At 52.9% G+C, this 26,015-nt stretch overlaps 1 protein-coding gene across 2 annotated transcripts in view; it reads right to left on the bottom strand.

Moving 5' to 3' along the window:
• Positions 1 to 25,038, bottom strand: part of PADI2 (peptidyl arginine deiminase 2) — a 51,232-nt gene extending 26,194 nt beyond the window's left edge. For both annotated transcript variants that reach the window (XM_002811408.5, XM_054556164.1), the window contains exons 1-4: positions 24,848 to 25,038; positions 10,462 to 10,645; positions 8,581 to 8,653; positions 1,472 to 1,533 (exon numbers count right to left, since the gene is read on the bottom strand). In XM_002811408.5, the coding sequence (XP_002811454.3) occupies positions 1,472 to 1,533; positions 8,581 to 8,653; positions 10,462 to 10,645; positions 24,848 to 24,939 (411 nt within the window). In that variant the 5' untranslated portion in view covers positions 24,940 to 25,038. The remainder of the gene's footprint in view (positions 1 to 1,471; positions 1,534 to 8,580; positions 8,654 to 10,461; positions 10,646 to 24,847) is intronic.
• Positions 25,039 to 26,015: the final 977 nt, after the last annotated feature.

The following is a 26,015-nucleotide window of genomic DNA, read 5'->3' as shown; positions in this document are numbered from 1 at the left end:
CTTTGTGATTCTCTAGGACAGAGCAGCTTCCCCGGGTCCACACCTGGCACTGTACACATCCTTTTTGGGAGGACTTAGGACAACTGTGATGACACAGCCATCCACAACACTCCATATTTAATGTGGACCATGGGCTCCTTAAGGCCAGGGCTGTGTTTCTCTTGTTCTTTCTGCATCCCCTGGGCCTGACCCACTCCTGGGATGTAAAAGATGCTCAGCAAATATTTATGGGATGAGTGAAGAAAATGTGAAAACTTCACCGGCCCAGATTTAAAAATTCTGTCCAAGTTCAGGCTCATGGGGATTGTGTGACTTTGCCAAGACTGCACAGCCCCTTGGGGGAGGTTGGAAGCTGTCGCCCTGGGGCTGCTGGGCCTCAGAGGGCTCTGTGGAGTTCATTCTCATATGGCTTGGCCATAGACTCAGAGAATGAGCGTGCAGGGCTGGCCCTGGTCTCAGGCAAGCCTTGCTTGCAATCCTAGGAGAAGGGACTCCCCCACATGGCTGAGAACCCTCTCCTGACCTGCAGAGAGTCAGGGGAGCAGGCTGTTAGGACCCAGGCTTCTCATCAGGCTGTGTTTATTTTACTTCGTAAGTACCCCTCTATGTATACTTTACCCTAGGCTTCAGAGTGTTATTATAAAAGTCACATATGCACATGGCAAAAATTGAGATGATACAGAAGGGCAGAAAATGCAAAGCAGTTAGAAGCAACAGCCTGAATGTACACAGAGCAAGACTGATGGAGCCTAAAAACTAGGTTGAGGGAAAAGTACAAAACAGAATGAGATGGAGAACACCATGCTGTCTGCACAAATTAAAAATACATGCACACCAACCACACCACATGCCTCCTGAGAGTCACCAGAGCAGAAAGAGACATATTAAACCCAGCAAAATGGTCCTCTGTGGGGGAGCAGAATGGGAGTGGGGAATGCAAAATAAAAGAAAATAAGTAAATGAACAAGGGAACAAATCAATGAATGGTGAATGAATGAAAGAATAAATAGAAAGAGGAGAGGGGCTGTGCATGCACCAGCAGAGATAATACCGCGCCTGGAACTGAGAATGATGAATGCGACCCTCTGTCCTGAGGGTCTGTCTCCCCCACCTCCCTAGTCTTAAAAGAACAGGCAAAATAATAAGAGCAAATGCCTTCACAGCGCTTCCTCTGTAGCGGGCACATTTATCCTTTCCAACAGTTCCATGAACTGGGCGTCCCCATCATGGGATGGAGAAACTGAGACTCAGGAGCCTGCTCTGTTGCCGTCTCTAGGAGATGCCTGAGCTCCTCTGTGGGTTCCGTCATTGGTATGCTGTATGTCTGGAAGGCTGTGTTGGGCCTCGGTCTCCTGAGCTGTGAAATGGGAATTGCCTGCTTGGTGGGAGAACCATGGCTGCCTGCGGGATCTGGGGCTGTGCCCTCGGAAGCCCCGGGTTCAGGATGGTGCCTGCCCTGATAGCTAGGTACCTTCTTTGGGTTGTTCTTCTCTACCACGCCATCCCGGTCTGCGTCCACATCCAGGGAGATCTCTGGGGAGAAGAGACATGGGTGAGTTGCTGAGCTTGCCAGGCAGGGCGGGGCAGGGGCAAGAAGAAGACCTGTGGGATTTGGGTGCATCTCAGCCATACATTTGGTCATGGGAAAGGGAGGACCTCGCTGACGTCATCTTATGCAACCCCCTGCCTCAACATCCCACTACCCACTGGAGACTGTCAGCAGACACTGTGTGGACTTCGTAGCTTACGGCTGCAAGAGCTGCCATCGGAGAGGTCTGGGCCCTCCCACCACTTCATTGTTCTGGCTGGGGGTTGGGGAACGATCCTCGCTGCACAGATCTGGATGCCTCAGTTCAGAGGTGAAGTCGCATGCCCAAGATCACATAGGGATGCTAGCAGAACTGGGGTACACAGTGCGGTTGGTCTGATTCATAGTTCATATTCTGAAAACTTAACAGGCATAGCATTCCCGAACTGCCTCAGTCTACCCGGGTGTGCGCATAGGTGTGCACACGTGCACCTGTGTGTGTCTCTTTCTCTCCCAGAACTTCCAGTGGTCTAGATCCCACCTTCAAGGACTGAGGGTTTTACTGTGGGTGGGAAGCTGTCTCTAGCCCCTCTTGGTCTGAGGGCACCTGTGAGTCCAGATGGAGGATCCAGGGCCAGGCCCCCACTTATCCCTTCTCTTGGTAAAGGGACCTTCAGCATCCCTAGGCCTGCCATGGGGACAGGCTTGGTGGAGACTGTAGGGAAGTGAAAAGGTTTAGTATCAGACAAGGTGGGGTTTAGACCCTGGTTCTCTGCTTATAAGCTGTGTGACTTTGGGCAGGTTAGAGGACCTCTCTGAGCCCCAGTTTCCTCACCTGTAACATGGGGCCCTTCCTGGTTACAGCAGATGCATTAGCTGCAATGGAAGGCATTACTGACATTTTTGAGCCAAATAATTCTTTGTGTGGGGGCAGCCTGTGCATTGTAGGATGTTTAACAGCACACCTGGCTTCTACCTACCAGATGCCAGTAACATCCCTCCCAGTCGTGACAGCCAAACATGTCTCCGGATATTGTCAAATATCCCTTGGGAGGCGAAATTGCCTTGAGTTGGAGACGGACGGGGTCGAGTAGGGATATGGTTGGGAAGGTGTTGGGAGTGTCACACACATGACATGTGCCGGTTCCAGGTCCCCAGAGCTGCCCGAGTGGGCTCATCTCACGCTGAGCATGACTTGGACCTGGTGGGCGCTGGGTGGTAATGAATGCATTCCTGGTTAGTCCCCTTGGCAGGCACACCCTCTGCCTGGAGGGCATGGAAAGGAGGGTCCTGGCACACGAAGTGCACTGATGTCACCCTTCTCTGGGCCAACCCAGCCCAATTGAGTCCAGAGATCACATTCAGGTCCTCCCTTTGCCTATAGCCTGCATACCCTAGGCCTGCGTGTGACTTTTGCGGTCTAGAAGGAGGCTGCAAGGGCGCCTGGCCCTTGAGAGAGGCAGCCCTCTGTGTCCCAGCCTCTGCAGTCCTGCGGTGAGTTAGGTGCTGTAAGGCATAATTTGTAACCTCCTCCCTCCGATCACATTCACTCCACATTTCACTGCTGAGGAGCTACTGTGCTCCGGGAACTGTACTAGGCAATGGGCAATGGAGGCACAGCACCTGCTCTCAAGGCATCCACAGTCCCATGAGATGAATAGCATTGCTCCCGTTTCACAGGGCAGCAAACCCGGGTTCAGAGAAGCCACTTGTCAGCAAATCGGGCTGGTAATCTGGGAGGCCGGTGCAGGATAAGGACCCCAGGGGAAAGAAGGGAAGGCGGTACCACCAGGGGCTGTTAAAGAGCCTGGGGTGCAGGGGCAGGAATAATACTGGTTTTGGCTCCTGGACCTTTGTGAACTTTCCAGCTGGTCATGCCCAGTGAATGCTGCCTTTAAGGGAGCTGGCTTCCTGAAACTTCTCCCTAGGAAGGAGCTGCAGGTCCAGCCTCTTTAGGGAGCTACTCTGTCCTTTTCAAGGTAAAAATTTCTCCCCTGCGGGCATCCTGCTCTGCAGCTACACAGCGTTTTCCATGGCGTGTTCTCTCGGCCACTCCAGGGGAGGCAAGACCACCCCCACACCCTAACGATACAGATGAGGAAACCCAGGCCCCCAGCAGGAAAGTGACCACCAGAGTTCCCAGAGCGCAGAGCCAGGCTCTCAGCAGGGCCTCGGACTCCAGCTGCCTGCTCTCTGCTGTTCCCTGCAATGAACCCAGGCTGACTTCCCTGCAAGCTGTTTCCAAAAGCCCAGCCCAAAGTCAAAGACACAAGACTTGCTCCCTTGAAGGTCATTCCCAGAGGAAGTGCCCATTTCCCCACCTTGGCAGCCCTGCAGCCTTCGTCTCTAGGCTGTAAGGTGACATTACATTGGGACTCCTTGTGGCGGGTCCATTAAAGCAGTGGGGCCATGGGCTAGGAGAGAAATTATGGTGCAGTCTGTACTGCTTTATTTCATTATGAATTCTTAAATGTAAACATTTTATTCATGTAGTATTTGGACATAGTGCAAACAAAATCAAATAAAATAGTAACACACTGTTTCTAAAGAAATACAGCAGTTCCTTGTCCAGCCCTTCTTCTCAGCTGCCTGAGGCAACCTCCCTAATACTAAATACTCACGCTTATTGCGATTTCCTGATTTACTGAATTCAGTCAGGTTTCGTTACCTTCCTGTTATGAAATGTGGGCATTTTACAGTGTGGCTCCCTTATCGTCCTCCCAGCCTCTCACAGGGCTTCATAACTCATCTCTGGTGACCCATGACCTGTCCCCATAATCCACTGAAATGACCTTCTGGCCCCTTCACCCTCAGAGACCCCCCACCCCGTAGTCATGTCCATGGGACTTCGCCCCTGCAAGGCTTCCCCCAGTGTCTGATTTAACTAGATTCCAGTGGGATGCTGCGGGTAGGGGCAGAGAACAGGGCTGGTGTGACCTGCCCAGAGCATTGCCTCTTGGGATGGCTCTGCCTTCCCGAGGGGGAGGAGGGAAAAGGCCTCTGCTTCAGGACCTCCAGGCTCCAGACGACATTTCCCAGAGGCTCTGGATCCCATCTCAGTTCCCCAGAATAGCCCCAAGGCGTCAGGTGGCTCCTGGGTGTGGGGCAGATTGACGGGAAATGTCACTAGGATTGGGTTCAAGGCAGTCTGCCCTGAGAATGAAGACACTGAGGCCTCAGCTGTGACCGAGAGGCACAAGCATTTTGGAGGGTCACCAGAGAGTGGCAGGGTGCCTGGCCTTCTTGCCTTACTAAGCAGCTTGAGATGTTACGAGAAGGAAGGACACCCTCCCCCACAGCCAATCAGGGCAAGTATCCCAGCCTCTGGGGAGAAGGCATAGGGTCAAGCCCCTTAAGTTGATGTTAAAATGTTTTGAGGCCCGAGTATGTGTACTCCTTCCACTGCCAGGACCTCAATTATGGTGGGATTCTTCCTCCCTCCCCACACCTCACCTCTCGCTCTCCCCAGTCCCTCCCAAAAAAAGGAAGTCTTTGCAAATCAACCCTAACCAGGGTCTTGAAGGTCCTTAGGGATTAATTAGCTCAAACCCCTCATTTTATAGTTTGTAAAAAGTGAGTCCTAGTGGGGGTGGCTACTTGTTAAGGTCACACAGCAAGTCCTTGGCAGGATTGGGACAAAGACCCAGAGCCTGATTTGGCCAAAGGAATCATGAATTTGTTCCCAAATCCCAGGAGGAAGACGGAGAGACCATACGTTTCTTTAACTTCACCCAGGCAGAGAGAAAATGTGGCCACCTCAAGAGCAAGGGAGAAAAGCAGATGGAGCATTGACTAAGCACCCACTCTGTGCCAGGCCCTTCGCACACAGCATCCCACTGAATCCTTGTAAACGCCATGCAAGGCTGCTCTGTGAAGCGCATTTTATAGATGAGGAAGCCAAGACTCAGGGGGATGATGTGACTTGTCCAAGGTCACAAGCTGGCTGGAGGGGGCAGAGAAAGATCTTAGGCTTAGTTCTGTCTACTCTGAAGCCAAGGCTCTTTCTGCTCAATGTGGACTCAGGATAGGACCAGGGTGAGAGAGATTCAGATACATTTTTGTGCCCAGGGCACAGTCCCAGCATCTCGAGATATTGCGGGGGGGGGGGCTTGCCTCTGAGGCGCTGCCCCTGAGTGATTGATTACTCAGGATGAGGGGCTCAAGGGCTCCTGGGGCAGATGCTCGAGAAAAGAGAAGACCTAGAAGGGACAGAGAGAACAGTGGTCCCCAAGGGAAACCAGATTTTCACCAGGGTCTCTGTTGGAACAGGAAACAGAAGTTCAGTGGGGTTAGTTTCTCATAAAGCTTTCTTTTTGCAATTGAATGACTGTCTTTTATTCTGTTTTTTGTTTTGTTTTGTTTTGTGTTGTTTTTGAGACAGAGTCTCACTCTGTCGCCGAGGCTGGAGTGCAGTGGCACTGTGTCAGCTCACTGCAACCTCTGTCTCCTGGGTTCAAGCAATTCTCCTGCCTCAGCCTCCCGAGTAGCTGGGAATAGAGGCGTCCACAACCATGCCTGGCTAGTTTTTATATTTTTAGTAGAGACAGGGTTTCACCATGTTGGCCAGGCTGGTCTTGAACTCCTGACCTCAGGTGATCCGCCCGCCTCGGCCTCCCAAAGTGCTGGGATTACAGGCATGAGCCACCGTGCCCGGCCATGACTGTCTTTTATTCTGAGATTTTGCCTTGCCTATTTTTTCAGAGTTAAAATGATGGTGATAGTTGATAGCAATTTTTTTTTTTTTTTTTTTTTTGAGACAGAATCTCGCTCTGTTGCCCAGGCTGGAGTGCAGTGGCACCATCTTGGCTCACGGCAACCTCCACCTCTTGGGTTCAAGCAATTCTCAGCCTCCTGAGTAGCTGGGACTACAGGTGTGTGCCACCACGCCCAGTTAATTTTTGTATTTTTAGTAGAGGTGTGGTTTCGCCACGTTGGCCAGGCTGGTCTCAAACTCCTGACCTCGTGATCTGCCCACCTTGGCCTCCCAAAGTGTTGGGATTACAGGCGTGAGACACCGCGCCTGGCCACAGATTGTTTTATTAATGTATTTTTTTTTCTTTTTTTGGCCAAGCATCAAAGTTGTTAGTGTTCTCATTGTTTGGGGGGTGGGGGGAGGGGACATTTGATTGGCCCATGGAATCTAAATATCTGGAACTTGTGGCAGTTAAATAAATAATTATTAACAGACCTCGGAAGAATGAACTCAGTCACTTGTCATGGGCACATGTGGCATCTTTTGGGACTCAGCCATGCCGCCAACTCTGAGCGGGCTTCCTCTAAGCACAGCTTTGTCATCTCCTAGTGAGGTGGAAAAGTCCAGTCCTGCCTCCTTATAGACCCTTATTTTGCCATCTATCCTATGTCTGTCTTGCTTTGGTGGAAGTCTTGTTAATGGTGCAGTCAGCCTTCTGGGATCATCCTCATTTGACAGGTGTCAGGCCCCTGCCCTTCCTGCCCCCGTCCTCAGGTGTCCCTGTCTCAGTGGGATTAGGTTTCCTCAGGGACTGTCATCTGAGACTGCCTGGATGCTGTGTGCATGCGAGGTTCACACACGTGCCAGGGCTCAGTACAACCCAGGAGTCTTTGTTGATCATCTGCCACCCTCACCAAGGTCATCCTGAGGTTCCCTACCCCAGGGCTGGGTACCTCCTTGGGGCAGAAAGAGGGACAGGGGGACCAGCAACCAAGCCCATTTGGGAATTAGCCAAGAATGAGAAGGGCCCTGCTGCTAAGCCTGTTTAAGCAGCTGAGAGCACAGGGCTAGAGAGGAAGGGGCTGGCTTGGGAGTTGGTTGTATCTTGGGGAGATTCTGAGACCCCCCCCCGAGAATGTGGGATAACTGGAATGATTGGCATCTCACCAACCATTTTCTGGAGATGTGGCTGCAGGCAAGTATTTGTTTTACCTTTTCTGAGCCTTGATTTTCTCATCTATAAAATGAGGATGATAATAATAATGCCCATCCTCGGAATAGTTGGAAGAAGAGATTGAAATCGTGACAGTAAAACATTGAGTACTGGAGCCTGGCACACCATAGGTGCTCAATTAATATCAGGTGTTTACCATTCTCCCCCTCCTCCTCCTCATCAAAGTGCCCAGCGCAGCTCTAGACACAGAGTAGGCCTGCAATAAGCAGGCCGCATCATTATTTTTAAAGCACTCAGCATGCAGTGGACTCTCAATAACTGGTAGTTCCCTTCCTCTGCCATGCGGCAACTCTGTCAATGTTAAACCAAGGCTGGATGAACAAAATGACCCTCTGAAATGTCCTCTTGGCTTTAACATTCTGTGATTAAAAAAATGAAACAAAATACCATAAAAGTAATGCCTCAGTTTCAGGGGGTGAAGTGATGGAAAATTCAGATGATCACAGCCCAGGGTCCTGTAAAGCCAGGCTAGGCTCCACCTCCCTGGCATGCAGGCCTGGCACCCAGCGCAGGGCAGTGTGATGCAATGGAGAGAACCTGAGACAGGGATAATCCTGGGTTCTGGACTCAACTTGCTGCCCAGTTGCTGTGTGATGTTGAATAAATTCCCTAACCTCTCTGGGCCTCACCATCCTGTGGATCAAATGAAGGACTTGGACTGGGTGAGTTAAGGACCTGGAGGCTGCATCTCTGCACCCTCAGGGCTGAATCTGGGGAGAACCAGGGGGCAGCTGGGATTGTCGAGAACAGCTGCTAGTTTTATAGACTGTGGCCATTCCCCTCGCCATGAGAGGGACACTCTTCTCCAGGCTGCAGGGGAGAGGCAGGGGGGAACACTTGCCTTTTTCTCTTTTACGGCCCACAGAGCCTGGGAAGGGGACCTTGACACTGGGGGGGAATTGCTGATGGATCAGGGAATGCCTCTTCCTGCAGATAAGCCCCCACCCCAGTATGGAAGGACCGGGGTGGGGCGCATGTGACATCCCTCCCCAGGCCTGTGCCATTCAGAAGAAGCTCCAAGTGCCAGGTCAACCGAACTGAGAACAGCCTAAGTGCCCCAGAGAAGGACAACAGTGCCAGGCCCTGGGTGATGAAGGCACTGAGACGGCAACCATGCCAACTCACCAATGGCCGTGAGGAAGAGCCCCGCCTGGTCGATGGGAATGCTCCCTTCCTCGTCATAGTAGTTGACAGTGACCTTGGTGGGGAGGGGGCACATTGGGGTAGAGAGAAAAGAGAGCAGAGATCACAGATCACAAGCAGGAAAACCTGAAGCAACTGCTGTCCCTCACAGCTTGTCAAGCCAACCTTCTCCAAGCATCAGAACCCTCTCCTCCAGGAAGCACTCCTGGGTTGGTGGGCGGTTTCCCTCAGGTAACTGAACTAGACTGTGGACTCCTCTCCTGCTGGCTGAGAGTGCAGTTAGGATGCTGTCTGCCTTCCCGTGCCACTGTGTGCTTTCTGCTGCCTGGGGTCTCCCATATCTGCCATGCTGCACGTCTAGTGCCCACTGAGGGGACAGAGCTGAGGCTATTTTCTTTGGACCATGTTCAGTGCCATCACTGTGATGGGGCACATGGAAAAGTTCATAATTACAGAACCAGCAAGGAGAGAGCTCTGCTCTCTGCCTCACCACTTGGGCAAATCACCCATGGACATTCAGCACCCTATTTTACAGATAGACCAAGGACACTTGTGACTTGTAAGCTCCAATGATTCTATGGTTCTGAGCCTCTAAACTTTCTATGACTCAGCTGTCTATAATTTTCATCCTTTACGAAGCCATCATTCCACGGTCTAACCCCACAACATCCACATGGCTACCGAGCACTGGAAATGCGGCTATTCTGAACGGAGATGTGTTATAAGGTGTAAAACTCACACTAATTTTAAATTTGGTATGGAAAAAGAATATAAACTACCAGCCTGGGCAATATAGTAAGACCTGTCTCTAAAAAAAAAAAAAAAAATTATCTAGGCATGATGGCAGGTGCCTGGAGTCCCAGCTACTCGGGAGGCTGGGGCAGGAGGACTGCTTAAGCCCAGTAGCTTGAGGTTGCAGTGAGTTATGATCGCACCACTGCACTCCAGCCTGGGCATCAGAGTGAGATCCTGTCTCTTAAAAACAAACAAATAGGCTGGGTGTGGTGGCTCATGCCTGTAATCCCAGCACTTTGGGAGGCCAAGGGGGGCGGATCACAAGGTCAGGAGATCGACAGCATCCTGGCTAACACGGTGAAACCCCGTCTCTACTAAAAATACAAACAAACAAAAAAATTAGCTAGGTGTAGGGCGGGCGTCTGTAGTCCCAGCTACTCTGGAGGCTGAGGCAGGAGAATGGTGTGAACCTGGGAGGTGGAGCTTGCAGTGAGCTGAGATCGCGTCACTGCACTCCAGCCTGGGTGGCAGAGGGAGATTCTGTCTCAAACAAACAAAAAACAAACAAACAATTTTGTTAATATTTTTTACATTGATGGCATGTCAAAATGATAATATTTTGATAGATGGGGTTAAGTAATATATATTAAGACAATTAATTTCACCTGTTTCTTTTTCCCTTTTCTTTCTTTTTTTTTTTTTGAGACGCAGTCTTGCTCTGTTGCCCAGGCTGGAGTGCAGTGGTGCGATCTCGGCTCACTGCAAGCTCCGCCTCCCAGGTTCACGCCATTCTCCTGTCTCAGCCTCCCGAGTAGCTGGGACTACAGGCGCCCGCCACCACACCCGGCTAAGTTTTTGTATTTTTAGTAGAGACGGGGTTTCACCATGTTAGCCAGGATGGTCTCGATCTCCTGACCTTGTGATCCACCCGTCTCAGCCTCCCAAAGTGCTGGGATTACAGGCTTGAGCCACTGCGCCTGGCTTCTTTTTGCCTTTTCAATGTGGTTACTGCAGAACTGAAAATGACACATGGCCCACGTGCAGTTTCTATGGGACAGGGCTGGTCCACCCTGCCTCTATCCCGGCATGGCCCCAGGCCCGTGGAGGCTGGACTTCCCGCCGTGGTACCTTGTCACTGCTGGCCTCGGTGCTCGCCTGGCTCATGGTGACCCGCAGGGTGGTGCTGGGCGAGAGAAGCCAGCGCTGCTTGCCATTGGTTGCCACCTCCTCAGCCTCCCCATCACGCACCACCTCCACCCACACGCCTTCCGAATGCTTCAGGCTGAAGGTTTGGGCCCCAGCTGGGGCCGCGCTGTGGGGAGAGATGAGAGAGGGTTAGGGGGAGCCCTGCGGTAGGTGGGATGGGGGGCTTCAAGAGGAGACTCCTGCTTCCAGCACTTTGGGAGGTCAAAGTCCAAGAATCACTTGAGCCCAGGAGTTTGAGACCAGCCTGGACAACAGTGAGATCTTGTCTTTACATAAATTAAAAAATTATCTGGGCATGCCGGTGCACGCCTGTGGTCCCAACTACTTAGGAGACTGAGGTGGGAGAGTTGCTTAAGCCTAGGAGGTTGAGACTGCGATGAGCTATGATTGTGCCACTGCACTCCAGCCTGAGCAACAGAGCAAGACCCTGTCTCTTCTTTTTTCTTTTCTTTTTTTTTTTTTTTTGTGTGAGACGGAGTTTCACTCTTGTTGCCCAGGCTGGAGTGCAATGGCATGATCTCAGCTCACTGCAACCTCTGCCTCCCGGGTTCAAGTGTTTCTCCTGCCTCAGCCTTCTGAGCAGCTGGGATTACAGGCATGCACCACCACAGCTGGCTAATTTTGTGTTTTTAGTAGAGACGGGGTTTCTCCATGTTGGTCAGGCTGGTTTTGAACTCCCAATCTCAGGTGATCCGCCCGCCTTGGCCTCCCAAAGTGCTGGGATTACAGGTGTGAGCCACCGCGCCTGGCTCTTTTTTCAAAAAAGAAGACTTCTGGAGGGGCAAGGCTGCAAGGGCCCCCCCAGGTAATCTGATCTGGGAGACCCCAAAGGAGCCGGCTGCATTGCAGTCACCTGGCTGTGAAGAGGACATGTGTTGAACATGAAATCTCTTGGGCCAGTCTTGCACCGCCTGAGTCTGAATGTTCGAGGGTGGGGCCTGGGGATCTGAATTCTTAACAAGCTTCCCAGTGCCTGTGATGGGCGGCCAGTTTTGGGAGCCACAGGATCCTGTGAAGGTGGAAGATGGAGGCCCAGGCAGGAATGAATTTGCTCCACCAGCAGAGCTGGGCCTTGAACCCTGTCTCCCTGCCCAGGGTTGCTGAGTAAAGTGCTGAGTCCTCACAGGGATGGAGCCCAGAGCCTGGGTCCTAACAGGGCAGAGGTAGGGTGTCTCTTGTTACAAAGATCCCTTCCTTCCTGCCACAGCTTTCTTGCCGCCTGACATCCCCCACCTTCTGAGTCATTTCTTGGGGTTCAAAAGTGGTTTTCCACTGCAAAGGAAATACTTTGGGAATTCTTGAATTCCGAAATTCAAGAATTCCGAAAGTATTTCAGAGTGGGAGAACAAATTGGTGTGATCTGGCTGCTGTGTACTGAATGTTTGTCTCTCCCCAAATTAGCATGCTGAAGCCTTCACCCTCAGTGTCATGGTATTTGGAGACAGAGCTTTTAGGAGGTAATTAAGGTTAGATGAGGTCATAAGGGCAGGCTTCTTTTTCTTTTTTTGAGATGGAGTCTCACTGTCTCCCAGGCTGGAGTACAGTGGCGCAATCTCAGCTCATTGCAACCTCTGCCTCCCGGGTTCATGCGGTTCTCCTACCTCAGCCTTCTGAGTAGCTGGGATTACAGGTGCACGCCACCACACCCAGCTAATTTTTGTATTTTTAGTAGAAACGAGGTTTCGCCATGTTGTCCAGGATGGTCTCGAACTCCTGACCTCAGGTGATCCACCCACCTCAGCTTCCCAAAGTGCTGGGATTACGGCGTGAGCCACCCTGGCCAAAGGCAGGCTTCTAATCAAATAGGAGAAGAAAGATGAGAGAGGAGGAGGAGGAGGAGGAGGAGCAGCAAGAGAGGGAGAGATAGGTAGATAGAGATCTCTCTCCATGGACTGAGGAAAGACCGTGTGAGGACGCAGTGACAAGGTGGCCATTTGCAGGCCAGGAAGAAAGCCGTCACCAGAACCCGACCATGCCGCCACCCTGATCTCGGACTTCCAGCCTCCAGAACTGTGAGAAGATGAATTTGTTTTGAAGCCACCCTGTCCATGGTGTTTTGTTGTTGGCTTAAGGAGAGGTGGCAGGAAGGACAGGGGACTAAGGGAGGAAGGTGCCTAGGGCTGGCGGCTTTGCTAAATCCAGCCACTGGTCTGGAGGCCCAAGAGGGCTCAGAGGGACTTAGGTGGGATTCTCGTGGGATTTGTGACTAAGACATAGGTGTAAGCCTGTCTCAAAGGCATAGCTGCTATTTTGGGGGCCTGGTGCTCTTGGGTTCCAGGAGTTCTCAACTATGGCGGGCATCAGAATCATCAGGGGTGCTGTTTAAATCTATAGGGTGTTGTTCTTTGAAGGCTGTAGATTTGTGGATCCAGTCTCTGGAGAGGCTGGCTGGCATGGCAGAGGCTGAGGGTGCTGGGGCAGCTGAAGATGGAAACAGTGGCCAGGGTTGAATGACAGGTATAGGCCAGCGGCTGTCAAAGCGCAGCAGCGGTGGCTGGGGCGGCGGCACCTGGAGGTCTTGTCAAAACAGACTGCAGGGCCCCATCTCAGAGCATCCGATTCAGGAGATCTGGCATGGGGCCCGAGAATCTGCATTTCTAACTTGCTTCCAGGAACTGTTGATTCTGCCGGTCCTAGTACCACACTTTGAGAACTACTGGTCCAGACAATCAGCACTGTGGTCCACTGCTGAGAGCCCTGAGCTGGCCAAGGCCGTGAGTGTGAATCTGTAGAGGCTGCCGGGCAGCGTCTCTCTGACCTGGGCCACAGACTTCAGGGGCTATGGGCAAAGACTACTGGTCTTGGGCTCTGGCAGGAGATTGGGGAAGGACTCGGCAGCCTGTGGCCAGTGCTGGGAGAGGAGCTCAATGAAGACACCCCAAGGTCACTCTGGTTCTTGTCCTGCCCCCTTCCAAACTCCGCAGCCTGTCCTGGGATGATGTGAGACTGGACACTTCTTGGTCATGGCCTGCTGTCCCCTCTCTGCATCCATCACTTTTTTTTTTTTTTTTTTTTTTTTGAGGAGGAGGCTCTCTCTGTTACCCAGGCTAGAGTGTAGTGGCGTGATCTCAGCTTATTGCAACCTCTGTCTCCTTGGTTCAAGTGATTCTCCTGCCTCAGCCTCCGGAATAGCTGGGATTACAGGTGCCCGCCACCATGCCCGGCTAATTTTTGTATTTTTAGTAGAGTTGGGGCTTCACCATGTTGGCCAGGCTGGTCTCAAACTCCTGACCTCAGGTGATCCACCCACCTCGGCCTCCCAAAGTGTTGGGATTACAGGCGTGAGCCACCGCGCCTGGCCACATCCATCATTAAGAGGGGCACAGAGTCTGGACAAATGCCCTGGACTAAGGGTGCACGTGCAGAGGACCTGGGTTTGAGTCTAGTTTTGCCCCTGACTTGAGGGGGTCTGCACGTTCTGAGTGTCCATCTGTTAGTCCCTACGCCTCAGGAGGACTGCCACTCTCCTGCGCATAGCTCTCGTCTCTCAGTCCCCGTAGGGCTGGGGCCACGTTTTGCTGAGTGGTGTTGCCATGTGGTACCTGCCCTCCTTTGGGTTATAAGTCCCCTGAGGGCATGGTCCGGCCTCTCCCATCTTCATTCTTCAGAGCCTAGCACAGGGCTTGGCCCATCATACACCCAAGCAAAGAGGGCAGAGGTGAGTGGGATGGAAGGTGAGCCGTTCCCAACGAGAGGTGTGAGTACACACCCTGGATGCTTTAGGTGGCACAGGGAGGAACAATCTAGAAGAAGACTTATGTGTTTATCAAACACAGTATCTTTTTATGGTGACTGATAAAGTCTTGCCATTTATGGTAATGCTATAAAGTCTCTGTTTAAAATAAAATTATTAAGAAAAATGTGAGCTGGGTTGAAGAAAAGTGTTAATAGTGCGACAGGTTGAAGATGGTTTTGGCCAAAGCCATGAGAGTCTGGGAAACTATGGCCTCAGGTCTGGGAAGCATTCCTCTCCTGCAAGTGTCAGCTTTGCCCATCAACGTGCTGGGTGGCCTTGGGCCAGGGACTTTCCCTCTCTCAGTTTCATCCAGTGTTAGGTGAGAGGATGGAACCAGAGCAGAGGTGGCTGAGTCCAGAGAGTACAGAGGAGAGGCCCTGGGCAAAGGGGTGAGGAGGAAGGCTCTAGAAAGCTGGGGATGGCTGGGTGCGTTGGCTCACACCTGTAACCCCAGCACTTTGGGAGGCTGAGGTGGGTGGATCACTTGAGGTCAGGAGTTCAAGGCCAGCCTGGCCAACACGGCAAAACCCTATCTCTACTAAAAAAAAATACAAAAATTAGCTGAGGGCAGTGGCATGTGCCTGTAGTCCCAGCTACTCGGGAGGCTGAGGCAGGAGAATCACTTGAATCTGGGAGGCGGAGGTTGCAGTGAGTTGAGATTGTGCCACTGCACTCCAGCCTGGGTGACAGAGCGAGACTCTGTCTATAAAAAAAAAAAAAAGCTTGGGATATCTCCATTGTATTCCTGCCACTCCCCTCCCCACCTTAAACAGAGCCACTACTACTATTATTATTTATTTATTTATTTTCTTAAACTGAGACAGAGTCTTGCTCTGTCACTCAGGCTGGAGTGCAGTGGTTCTATCTCTGCTCACTCCAACCTCTGCCTCCTAGGTTCACGTGATTCTCCTGCCTCAGCCTCCCAAGTAGTTGGGACTACAGGCGTGCACCACCATGCCTGGCTAAATTTTGTATTTTTAGTAGAGATGGGGTTTCACTACGTTGGCCTGGCTGGTCTTGAATTTCTGACCTCAAGTGATCCGTTCGCCTTGGCCTCCCAAAGTGCTGGGATTACAGGAGTGAGCCACCACGCCTGACCCAGAGCCACTATTATTTCATCTGGTTTTATATATTGAGCTTCTGCACACAATTCTATTTAGGAAAAAATGTTTTACAAGATGATCTCTTAGGACCCTGACTCAGTTACTGTAAGTGATGCTTCCTGCCCACCTTCATTCCTGTGGGCCAGAGGGAAACCAAAGGAGGCCTCAGAGGCTCCAGAGGGTTAACACCCAGCCCACATCGCAGCTCCAGGGCCCCACACCCTCCTATTCCCCAGCACCAGCTCTGCTCTGAGCTGAGCAAACAGCTATTCTTGGAGTGGCCCTGGGCAAAGCAACAAAGGAGCCCATTGTGCCCCTGCAGATCCTGTTGGCTGCCTTCCTCCCCAGGAAGAACACGTTAGAATCCCTCTTGCAGAAACCCGAGAGCCAGGGGCTTCAGGCACCTGGATTGTCCCTGGAGGCTGCAGCGAGAGGCCCAGGACAGTATTGAGGGAAAGGGAGGGGGCTTGGGGGTGGTTATGACCTTCTTGCTTATTAGAGAGAGGCTAAGGAGAGCATGGATGGAGGGACAGGCTGCCAATCCCTGTGGCCATGTCTCTTCTGCCTACCACGGAATCCCAGAACCCAGAACATGGTTATGCTCAATGTAGTCTTTGGCAATACATGAATGAATGCACCTGCCCTTCTTGACTTTCCAAGCTGTATTACACAAGTGATTAAAACAAAAAACAAAAAACAGAAATCAGGTCATTTGCTTTCTTGAAAATATTCACTGGCTCCTCAGTGCCTACCCATAAAAAGAATATCCACACTCTTCATCCTGGTGTTGAACTAGGGGCATTTGGCCATTCCAACTCAGCTTGACTCTCTGGTTTCATTTTCTGCGGTTCCTTCCACCACTTCAACTCCCTGCATTGTTCCATCTACTGTGCATTTTGACATACGTCGTTCCTTTTACCAGCAAGACTTTCCCCTGACTTCTCTGCCTGGCAAATGTCCATCTCTCCTTGAAGACCTAACTCAATCCATTTGCCCCCACAGTTACTGGCCCTTTTGGCAGTTCACTCCTTGAAGGTAGGGATTGGATCTTCTTGTTTGTTTGTTTGTTTGTTTCAGCACCTGGCCTAGTATGGGTACATCGTAAGTATAAATGTTTGCTGCAGGAGGGCTGGAGGAGGAGGGCTTACTTACATGGTTGTTCATTCACTCAACATGTATTTACTGAGCACTTACAATGTGCCAGGCACAGTTCTAGGTTTTGGGGGCTAGACTGATGAAAAAGCGAACACATTCCCTGGGCCCATGGAAAAGACAGACCTTTTATTTTTGAGACGGAGTCTTGCTCTGTTGCCCAGGCTGGAGTGCAGTGGCACGATCTTGGCTCACTCCAATCTCTGCCTTCCGGGTTCAAGCGATTCTCCTGCCTCAGCCTCCTAAGTAGCTGGGATTACAGGCGCCCACCACCAAGGCTGGCTAATTTTTGTATTTTTTAGTAGAGATGGGGTTTCACCATGTTGTCCAGGCTGGTATGGGACTCCTGACTTCAAGTGATCTGCCCGCCTCAGCCTCCCAAAGTGCTGGGATTACAGGTGTGAGCCACTGTGCCTGGCCAGAAAACACAGACTTTCAATGGATTACATGATTACAGCTGTGATAATTGCTATAAAGGAGAAGGAGAGGGTGCCATAAGGCCCCAGTCTGGGGTTCAAGGATGGATTCCCTGAGGAAGTGGCATTTGAACTAAGGTCTAAACTTTATACTCTAAAGGACAGGCAGGAATTAATTACACCACTGCAGTGCTGACTGTTAAAAAAAAAAAAAAAAAAGAATTAAACCAGAGATTCTTAAATTTGAGTGTGCATTACCACTACCTACAGGGCCTGCTAAAATACAGGTGAATGGCCCCAGCCCCTGAGTTTCTGATCTATCAGCTGTGGGTGGGACCTGAGAAACTGCATTTCTAACAAGCTCCCAGGTGATGTTGATGCTGCTGGTCCGCCACAGTTTGACAACCACTGAATTGGACAAGGGAGGAGAGGAAGAGGAGCAGAGATTTCCAAGCAACAGGACAGCTTGCGTGATGGCCCGAGGTGGGGGTTAGTCCTGCATGTTCGAGAAGCTGGAAAGAGGGGAGTGTATCTGGAGTTTGTGAGCAAGTGGGAGGGAGAGTGGTGGGAGCAGGGGTTTTAGATAACAGTGAGGAGCTGGCCTTCCTCTGATTGTAGAGGGAAGTCACTAAAGGTTTCTAAGCAGGGGTGGCATGATCAGTTTTGCGCTGTAGATAGATCATCCAGGGTGCAGGGTCACCCAGAATGCAGGGTGGGGGATGGATTTCAGGAAAGCAACAGAGGAAGTGGGGAGGAGGTGGCTGCAGCTGCCCGCGTGAGTGATGATGGTGTCTTGGGACCAGATAGTGGCTGTAGAAATGGAGAGAAAGCCCAGTCCCACAAACGCTTTGTGTTCTCTAGGAGCCATGGCTCCTCTCTGGTCTTGGCTCGGTCAGTGGGGAGGGTCACTGGCTTGGCCTTGCAGGGCTGCGGTGGCTCACCAGCCCCAGACTTGAGGGCATGAAGCGCCTGCTCCTTGCTGGCATCTGGCTTTCTTAGCTTGTCCGCCTGGCCTGGGCCTCATTAACACCAGCTGGGGCTCATCCCCAGAGTGACCCCAGCTCCTGGCAGCCTGGGTGTGACATCCTGCTCTTGGGGCTTTAGAGGAGTCTGGGGGGGAGTCGTGGGTGCCAGCCTGGCATGCAACCCCATGGCGAGCAAGAAGCAGGCAAGGACCAGGGGGGAGAATGACCTCAGTCCAGACCTCACACCTGGTGCTCGGCATGGTGGTGGCTGGGGCCCTGCGGGTGGGCAGCTGCCCTGAACAGGGATCAGTGGAGGCAAACCATGACGTCTGCCTTCAGCCAGCTTCCCTCACCACCTGGTGCATCCAGCTGTCCCGGGCCTCTCCTTAGGGAAGAAACAATCTAATCTATAGCTACTCCTCTCCTCAGAAACCTTCAGTGACTCCCTGCTACTTACAGAACAAAGTCCAATGTCTGAACAATGCATTCAAAGCCTGGTTACAGCTCATTGACCCTCCAGCTTTATACTCCAGGCCTCTGAAGCTGTGCCCTTTCTGTCTCTGTGTGCCCCAACTTTCCTGCCAGTTATCTCTGCCCCTGAGTGGCATGTTCTTAGTCTCACTCTGAAACCCAGTCCATCCTTCAAGACCCAGCTCAGTTGCCACCTCTTCCAGGAAGTCATCCCTGATCTCATCAGCCAGAATATATCTCTCCCTCCATTTACTGGTGTCTCAAACAACACTTAATAAATGCAGTTCTACATTTCTTTCCCATAAGTGCTATGAACTCTTTGAGGACAGGGATCAGGTCTCATTATTACTTGTTTTCAAAATAAACTCAATACTAATACATAACAACTTACTGAGTATTTACTATTATTATTATTATTTTTTTTTCTAACCACTAGACAACCAGGGAACTGAGTATTCATTACGTCTCAGGCACTGTACCAAGCCTATGGCCCACACGACCTCAGTCCATTCTTTCGATAACCCCATGAGGCCCATACCACTGTGATTTCATTTTACAGATGAGCACATTGAGGCCCCTAGAGGGCAAGCACCCACTTCAAGTCTCAGGGACAGTCATGGCCAAGTGTGAGGGGAACTCAAGCTCTCTGAGACCTGGGCCTGGCTGCCCCCTCCCTGGGAGAGAATTCAAAGTCTGGAGTCTTCCCTGAGGTCCCCCAGGTAGGTGTGCCTGGTGCGGGGCAGATGGGTGGATCAGGCCTGGCTCTGAAGAGGACCAAATGAGAGCCCCTTACTTATTTCAAAGGTGGGAGTCTGAGACTCAGAGAAGGGACACTAAAGACTGGCTTCCTGTCCTGGGCTCTTGGGTCGATGACAGAGAGAAGCAAGCCTGGGCCCATCAAAGCCTCTGGGTGCAAGGTCTGGCGTGGCTGGGCAGGAGAGAGCTGCCTTCAAAAGCTGCCTCCTCCAAAGTGCAGCAGGTATGTCTGGCTAGCTAGGAGTGGGCACTGGGGTGAGCCCCTGCCACTGTGCTCCCATCCCAACTCAGGGCCCTGCAGTCAATGAGGGAAGGTCTCGGGAACCCCAACTATGCAGGGACTGTGAGCCTGGTTCTCCTTAGAACACTCCCAACCCCAGGAAACTAGCCTGAAACCAGAGCCCTGGAGCAATTCCTGGCAAGGCCTCCCGTTTGGGGTTGAGGGCTCTGGGTGCTGTTCTAATTTATGGGCCACCTGACCCGGCCTGAATTCCTCCCACCGTCATTCTCTCAGGAGCAAGTGCTGCTCGGGCCAAGCTTGGCCACATGCCCTTGACCTTCCACAGGCCCATCCAACGGTGCCTGTCCCTTGAGGCTGGGGGTGGGGAGCTCAGCCCCATGACAGGCCAGTCCACAGGCATCACAGGCCACATTCATTCATTCATTCATTCATTCATTCATCCAGGGAGCCCTTCATTGACTCCAGGGAGGACCACGAACAAGGAGGAGGCATGCCTGAAACACAAGTGCCAGGACGGCAGCCCGGCAGAGCAGGCAGGGGCCTGGGCTCTGCACCCCACAGTTTACCGGCTGTGCCATCCTGGACAAACACTCCTTCCTTCAGTTTCCCCAGCTGCGAAAGGGGACAATAATTGTACCTAACTCATAAAGTTGTTGCAAGGTTTAAATACGTAAATTATTACATGCCCGTGAGATGAGCATGCAAAGTGTTGAGAAGGCTGCACAAAATAAGTGTTCAATAAATGTAAACTAGTAATATTAAGAAACGATGAGAAGTTGTGCAAAGAAAAAAATGTGACGAAACAGAATTCTCGGGACTCAGGGTAGGGCACCACAACATGGGGTAGTCAAAGAAAGCTTCCTGGAAGAGGTGACATTGGAGCTGAGACTTGACTGATGAAAGTCAGGCTTATGGGGATCTGAGGGATGGTGTTCCAGGCAGAGGGAACAGCAACTGCAAAGGCCCCGAGGTGGGAATGAGCTTGGCACAGCCAAGGGCTAACAGCATCCACAAAGCCAGTGTGGCCGGAATGGAGTGTGTGCTGAGGAATTGCTAGGAGAGGAGATCAGTGAGGTGGGGCCTGGCACACTACAGGGAGGGGAGCCCATAGCACCCCAGGCCCCCATCACAGCAAACTGGATCTCAGACCCTCCTGGCCTTTGTCCTAATGACACTTTTTAAAAAAGCAAATACATCTCTAGCCTTCACACCAACCAAGAGACAGAAAGCCTAGGAGTGAGTTTGTGCCAAAGTCTAGGAGCGCCTGCCTGATACCTTCCTCCTATCTTCTGCTAGCAGGTTATGGGCAAATTATTACTATTTACTTGATATTACTAGCTGACATTTATCTCCTTTCTGTCTTCTACTGGGACAATGGCTGGTCAGCCTCTGCCTTGGGGAATCCCAGGGAAGGGAATCCTCCCACCTCCACCTCACAGATGCAGCTGGAACCTCTGCACAGGCAAAGGGACAATGTTGACACCACTCCAGTGTCCTGAAGCTCCTGCAGACCTCAGGATCTGGATCCTGGCCCCTGTCCACCAGGGAGGAAAAGAAGAGCCCTGCCTTCTCAAGAACTCTCACTGACAGAGGCATAGGCCGAGGGAGGGACAGAAGAAGCCATTCCCAAGGCCCAGCTTGTGGGCAGAGAGTGACCATTCTGCTACCTACTTTACTCCGAGACTGCCCTCTCTCTAATAATCCTTCCAGACTCTGGGAGTGTCCATGCCTCCAGGGCTCACAAGAGGTGGGTGGCCAGGATGGAACCAACCTAGGGACTCCCTCTGTGCCCTCTTTCCAAAGTCAAGCCCAAATCAGATGGGGACCCAGGCCAGCCCCACTGAAGAAGTGACTGTCAGCTAAAGGGACCACCGGAGGAGACTGTGTGGGCCAGGTGTACCTGTGCCAAGACTAAGATGAGTGTATTTGGGAAGAGCAGAAGGAAACAGCGAGTATCTTTAACAACAATCACAAAGCACAATTTCTAACAAACACCCTACTTCCTTCTTTCTGTGTATCTATTCATTGCTTGCTGGAGACTAGCAGTCAGAATGAGGCTAGGTCAAGGCATCCATCCCCAGAGGGCCAGTTTTGCTGGGAGAGCGTGGGTGGCCCAGAGCACCCCTGCCCATGGTGGCCTGGATGACCCCTCCTGGGGCGGCAAAGTGGTCAATTGTTCATCACTGTGATCCTGAGTGTACAACTTCTATTGAACACAAGATCCTTCCTCCTGTTCTCTGATGGACCCCCATTTGGGTCAGTGGAGGCTCAGAGAAGTGAAGCGATTTGCTCAAGGTCACACAGCCCGTGGATGGAAGCTGGTAGGGCAGTGCCTGCCAGGACCACAAGATCTATTGAGGAATGAGGCCGGGGAGGCCCCTGCTATGTGTCTGGAGGGGAACAGGCTGTGCTAGCATCACAGGAAAGGGAGCCCAGAGCCCCTGGGAAAGGGAATGGATGCTGAGGCCGGTTCGCTCACCTTTGCGACTCAGAAGGAGTGAGGGTCAGGATGCCACTCCCTAATTAACTAGGCCCAGCACCCCCGGGCCTTATTCCTTGGGGTCTACTTGGAGGCTCTGGGGGCATCACTTGGGGTCTTGAGCCAGGACCTGTGTCCGGGCAGCAAAGGACTCAGGGAAGAGTGGAGGGCCAAATGGGTGTTGGTGAAGCCTCTGGGGACAGTGGGCTCGTGGCCAGGGTGGAAGAGACACAGGCTGAGAGGGCGTCCAGTTCAACCTGCTGGTTTTAGAGTCACATAGGACAGAGCGGGGGATAAGAGCATGAGTTCTGAGTCACACAGACCTGGACCTGAGTCCTGTGTGACTCTGGACAAATGGCTTCATCTCTCTGAGCCTTACCTTTCTCATCTGTAAAATGGGATGATCAATGAACCCTCCAGGGTCTATGGTGAGGAAGAAAGGAGGTGGTGGGTTCAGTTCGTAAGTGCCCACTAATACCTCCTCCTGTTATCAATACTGGCAGTTGTTCTCATTACTACAGGTAATTCGAGTCACAATCGCAGTAACAACTCAAGCTCCTTAGTCCTGGAAGAGGCTTCCTTCCACTGGACCAGTGAGTCTCAACGGCCGTGACTTTGCCCCCCTGCCAGGGGACTGCCGGCACTGTCTGGAGACATTTTTGGTTGTCACAATTTGGGGGTTGCTACTGGCATCTAGGGAACAGAGGTCAGGGACGCCACTAAACATCCCACTACAACAAAGAAATATCGAGCCCAAAATGCAATAGTGCCGAGGTTGAGAAACTCTGCACTAGACCTGTGCTGTCCAGGACAGTGGCCGCCAGCACGGTGTCCAGTGAGCACCTGAGATGCACTCAGTCTACACTGAGATGTGCTGAAGTGTAAAATGTGCACTGGATTACAAAGACTTAGCATGAAAAAAGGAAGGTAAGCCATTTCCTTAATAATTTTTATATTGATTGCATGTTGAAATGATAATATTCTAAAATATTGGGTTAACAAAATATATTATTAAAATTATGCCTGTTGTTTTAACTTTAAAAAAATGTGGACTACTAGAAGATTTAAAATGCAACTGTGGTTTTATTGTGGTTCAAACTGGACTTTTCTGGACAGTACTGGTCTAGAGCGCACTGCCCCTCTCTATGGTCGGGGAGAACCTTAAGTGCCGGTGGGGGTGTGGGTCTTTGTGGTCGTTGAGACAGGACAAGGGGAATCGTCACACTGCTGCCCCCTGCTAGAGGGAGGCTGAGTCCACATCTGTCCCACTCCCTGCCCCTACCTCAGCTGGGCCTCTCTTTGCCAGGATAGAGCGATAGCAGGGGGCCTGAGCAGGAACCCTCCTTTGCTCCCCACCCCCGACTGCGAGGATCATGCCAGCCTTTCAGGCGGCACCAACCATGTCCCAGCAAATAAACAGGCGGGTATGGTGACAGCTGAGGCTTAGAGACCTGAGCACTCTGGCTCCACGCCCACTCCCTACAGGCACCCAGTTCAGGGCTGGGGGTGGGGAAGGCAGGGGAGCTCTTCCAGCCCACCGGTGCCAGCACCACCCACCACTGCTGTGTTCTTGTCCTCAGAGACCACCCAGTCCACCTCTGAGGTTTACATGGGGGACAACTGAAGCCCAGGCCCAGGGGAAGGCAGAGGTTGAGGCCAGGGACAGAGGCATGGAGTGGCAGAGGTTGAGGCCAGGGACAGAGGCATGGAGTGGGTCCCTAGTCCTGGGGCTTGTTGGTATCAGCGTGGCCAGTGCCTCTGCAGAGGTGGCAGGAGACTGGTTGGGCAGGTGGGAGGGCTGCCAGGGCTGTGTGGGGAGACACATGATGGGTTGGTGGGGGCCTGGGAGAGGCAGGGTGCTCCAGGTATCAGGATGATTTGAGAGCCATAAACCACGATGGTGCCTCCGTGTGAGTTCAGCTTGAGGCAGAGAGGATAGGGGACTCACCCGGTGTCAGCACAGGGTCCCACCTCAGAGTCCTGCATGCTCCCTGCCCCCAGCACTGACCCCTCCAGCCCTAGCAATGGGGAGGTTTTAAATGCTTGGAATAGAGGGGGCAGATCAAACCCCAGCATAACCCCACCCTTTCATTCACACCAGCCACACCTTTCCAAGGCCCCGTCCAATTACTCAGGGAGACAGATCATTGGACTTGGCTGCTTACTGGGATTTGGGGGGGCGTGGTAGGGCCGTACCCTACCTTCAGCTGTCTCAGACATTCCACACTCAACCAAGTTCTTGGACAGAGAGAAGGGGAGGGAGCAGAACTCTGAATCAGGATCCTTTTCCAACAAAGTACCCCGCTATACACCCCAAGTCCTCGTCGTCAGCTGGGTGGAATATTGTCCCTCTGTGGTCTCAGAATGAAGTCAGGGGAAGGCGTCTGGGGACACAGAGCTCAGGGCCAGTGCCTGGGGACAAGCAACCACCAGCAGCCCCCACAGCGCGAAATCGCGAAATCGGAGCCTGAGTAACCTCCAGGGCCAGATTCAGCCCCAGGGCAGCTCCCTTCGGGTCCTGCCCCGGTCCCGGCAAGTCTCCGCAGGAGTTCCGCTGAACTGGGAGTGGGAAGCAGGAGAGGGGCTGGGTTGAGGTGGGTCCGAGGGGAAGTGATGTGCGGAGGGGAAGTGAAAGGCGAGAGGACGGCAGGGAAGCTGAAGCGGTGTGAGGTCCCCCGGGAGGAGAACTGAAGAGGGCCAGACGGAGGGTCACGGGTGAAAGGGAGGGTCTGCGAAAGGGGTCGTGAGGGAGGTGGGGCTGAGGCTGTGTTAGGGGTTCTGGGAGAGTCTCAGGGTTTCAGGAAGGTGGACACAAGGTTTGGGGGTTGTCAGGTTTCTGGATGAGGTTCTTAGGATTTCTGCGCGCGGGGAACTTGGGATGAGGGACAACTCGAGCTAGACAAAGGCTGTCCACGTCCCCGAGTCTGGGCGTGTCTCAGGATTTCTGGGCTCGAGATCTCGGCCCGGGCATCACGGTGGGCCGGCTCACCTGTAGACATCGGTCCAGAGGTAGGTGCCCAGCACGTACACCGCCTCCACGCGGCTCCCGTACTGCAGCCGCACGGTCCGCTCGCGCAGCATCCTCCCCGCCGCAGTGCCCGCGCTCGCTGCTCCGGGGCGGCCGGGAGCACCTGCAGCAGGTGCGCCTTCTCCAGCAGCCTGCGCCCCACGGCCCAGCGCGCAGCCTTATCCAGTGGCCGGTGGGCGGGGCGGCCCGCCCCAGTCCTCTCGCAGTGGGCTGGGGGCCTGTCCGTCAAGCGTGGTCCCGCCCCTAACTCGTCCCGCCCCGCTGCGGTCTTGGTGAAGTTATCAGGGACCAGTTTTGTGCTTTCCACGGTTGGTTTGTCATTCTTTCATTCGACAAACCTTCGGTGGGCGCCCAGGTGTTGGAGTGGCCTAGCTCCCCTCCGGACGCCCCAGCCCAGTGGGGCAGAAAATGCAAATGTGGGAGCACAAAGAAGGTGCCCTAACCCAGCCTGGGGGCCAGGAAGCCTTCCCAGAGAAGAGGATCCTGGAGCCTTCTTAAAGGAGGCGTTTGCAAACTAAAGGCGAGGAGAGGGAGCTGCCTGTGCAAAGCCGGGTGCAGCCCGGTACCCCCCACCCCCCAACAGTCAGATGAACCTCACCATAGGGATAATGGGAAGCGGTGGGGATGAGAAACCCGGCAGCTGACGGGGACCAGGACGCCAAGCCAAGGCATTGGAGGATGGGAGATGGGAGCCCGGAGTGGTTGCCTCCGCGAGCCGTGGTCGGGTGTGCTCGTGAAATGGGTCATTCTAGCTGCCCCCGCTGCCCCTGGACAGGAGGCTGGGCTGGCGAGGGGCAAGGAAGCCCCCGGCTGTGGCTAGAGCTGGAGAGGTGGGGATTGATCCGGCCACTGCTTAGGGACTGGGATTTTGGTGGCACCTGGTGACTGACAGGATGTGTGGGTTGAGGGAGAGGGGAGGGGTAAGGATTAGGGCCCCGGTTCTGGCCTGGGCCACCAAGGGAAGGGGGGTGCCACACAGAGCTCATCGTGTGTCTCACAGAGGCTGAGATGGAGGATGACAATCAGTGCGGGCCTCGGCCAGCCCCTCCCACGTCCCAGCCCTTCCCCTCGGACCCAGTCGGAGTGCTGTTCAGACACATACATCAGCCCTGTGTGAGGAAGTGGTCTT

This window comes from Pongo abelii, chromosome 1, assembly GCF_028885655.2.
Source record: "Pongo abelii isolate AG06213 chromosome 1, NHGRI_mPonAbe1-v2.0_pri, whole genome shotgun sequence".
Classification (NCBI taxonomy): domain Eukaryota; kingdom Metazoa; phylum Chordata; class Mammalia; order Primates; family Hominidae; genus Pongo; species Pongo abelii.
This window is presented reverse-complemented; position numbering and strand designations above follow the sequence as displayed.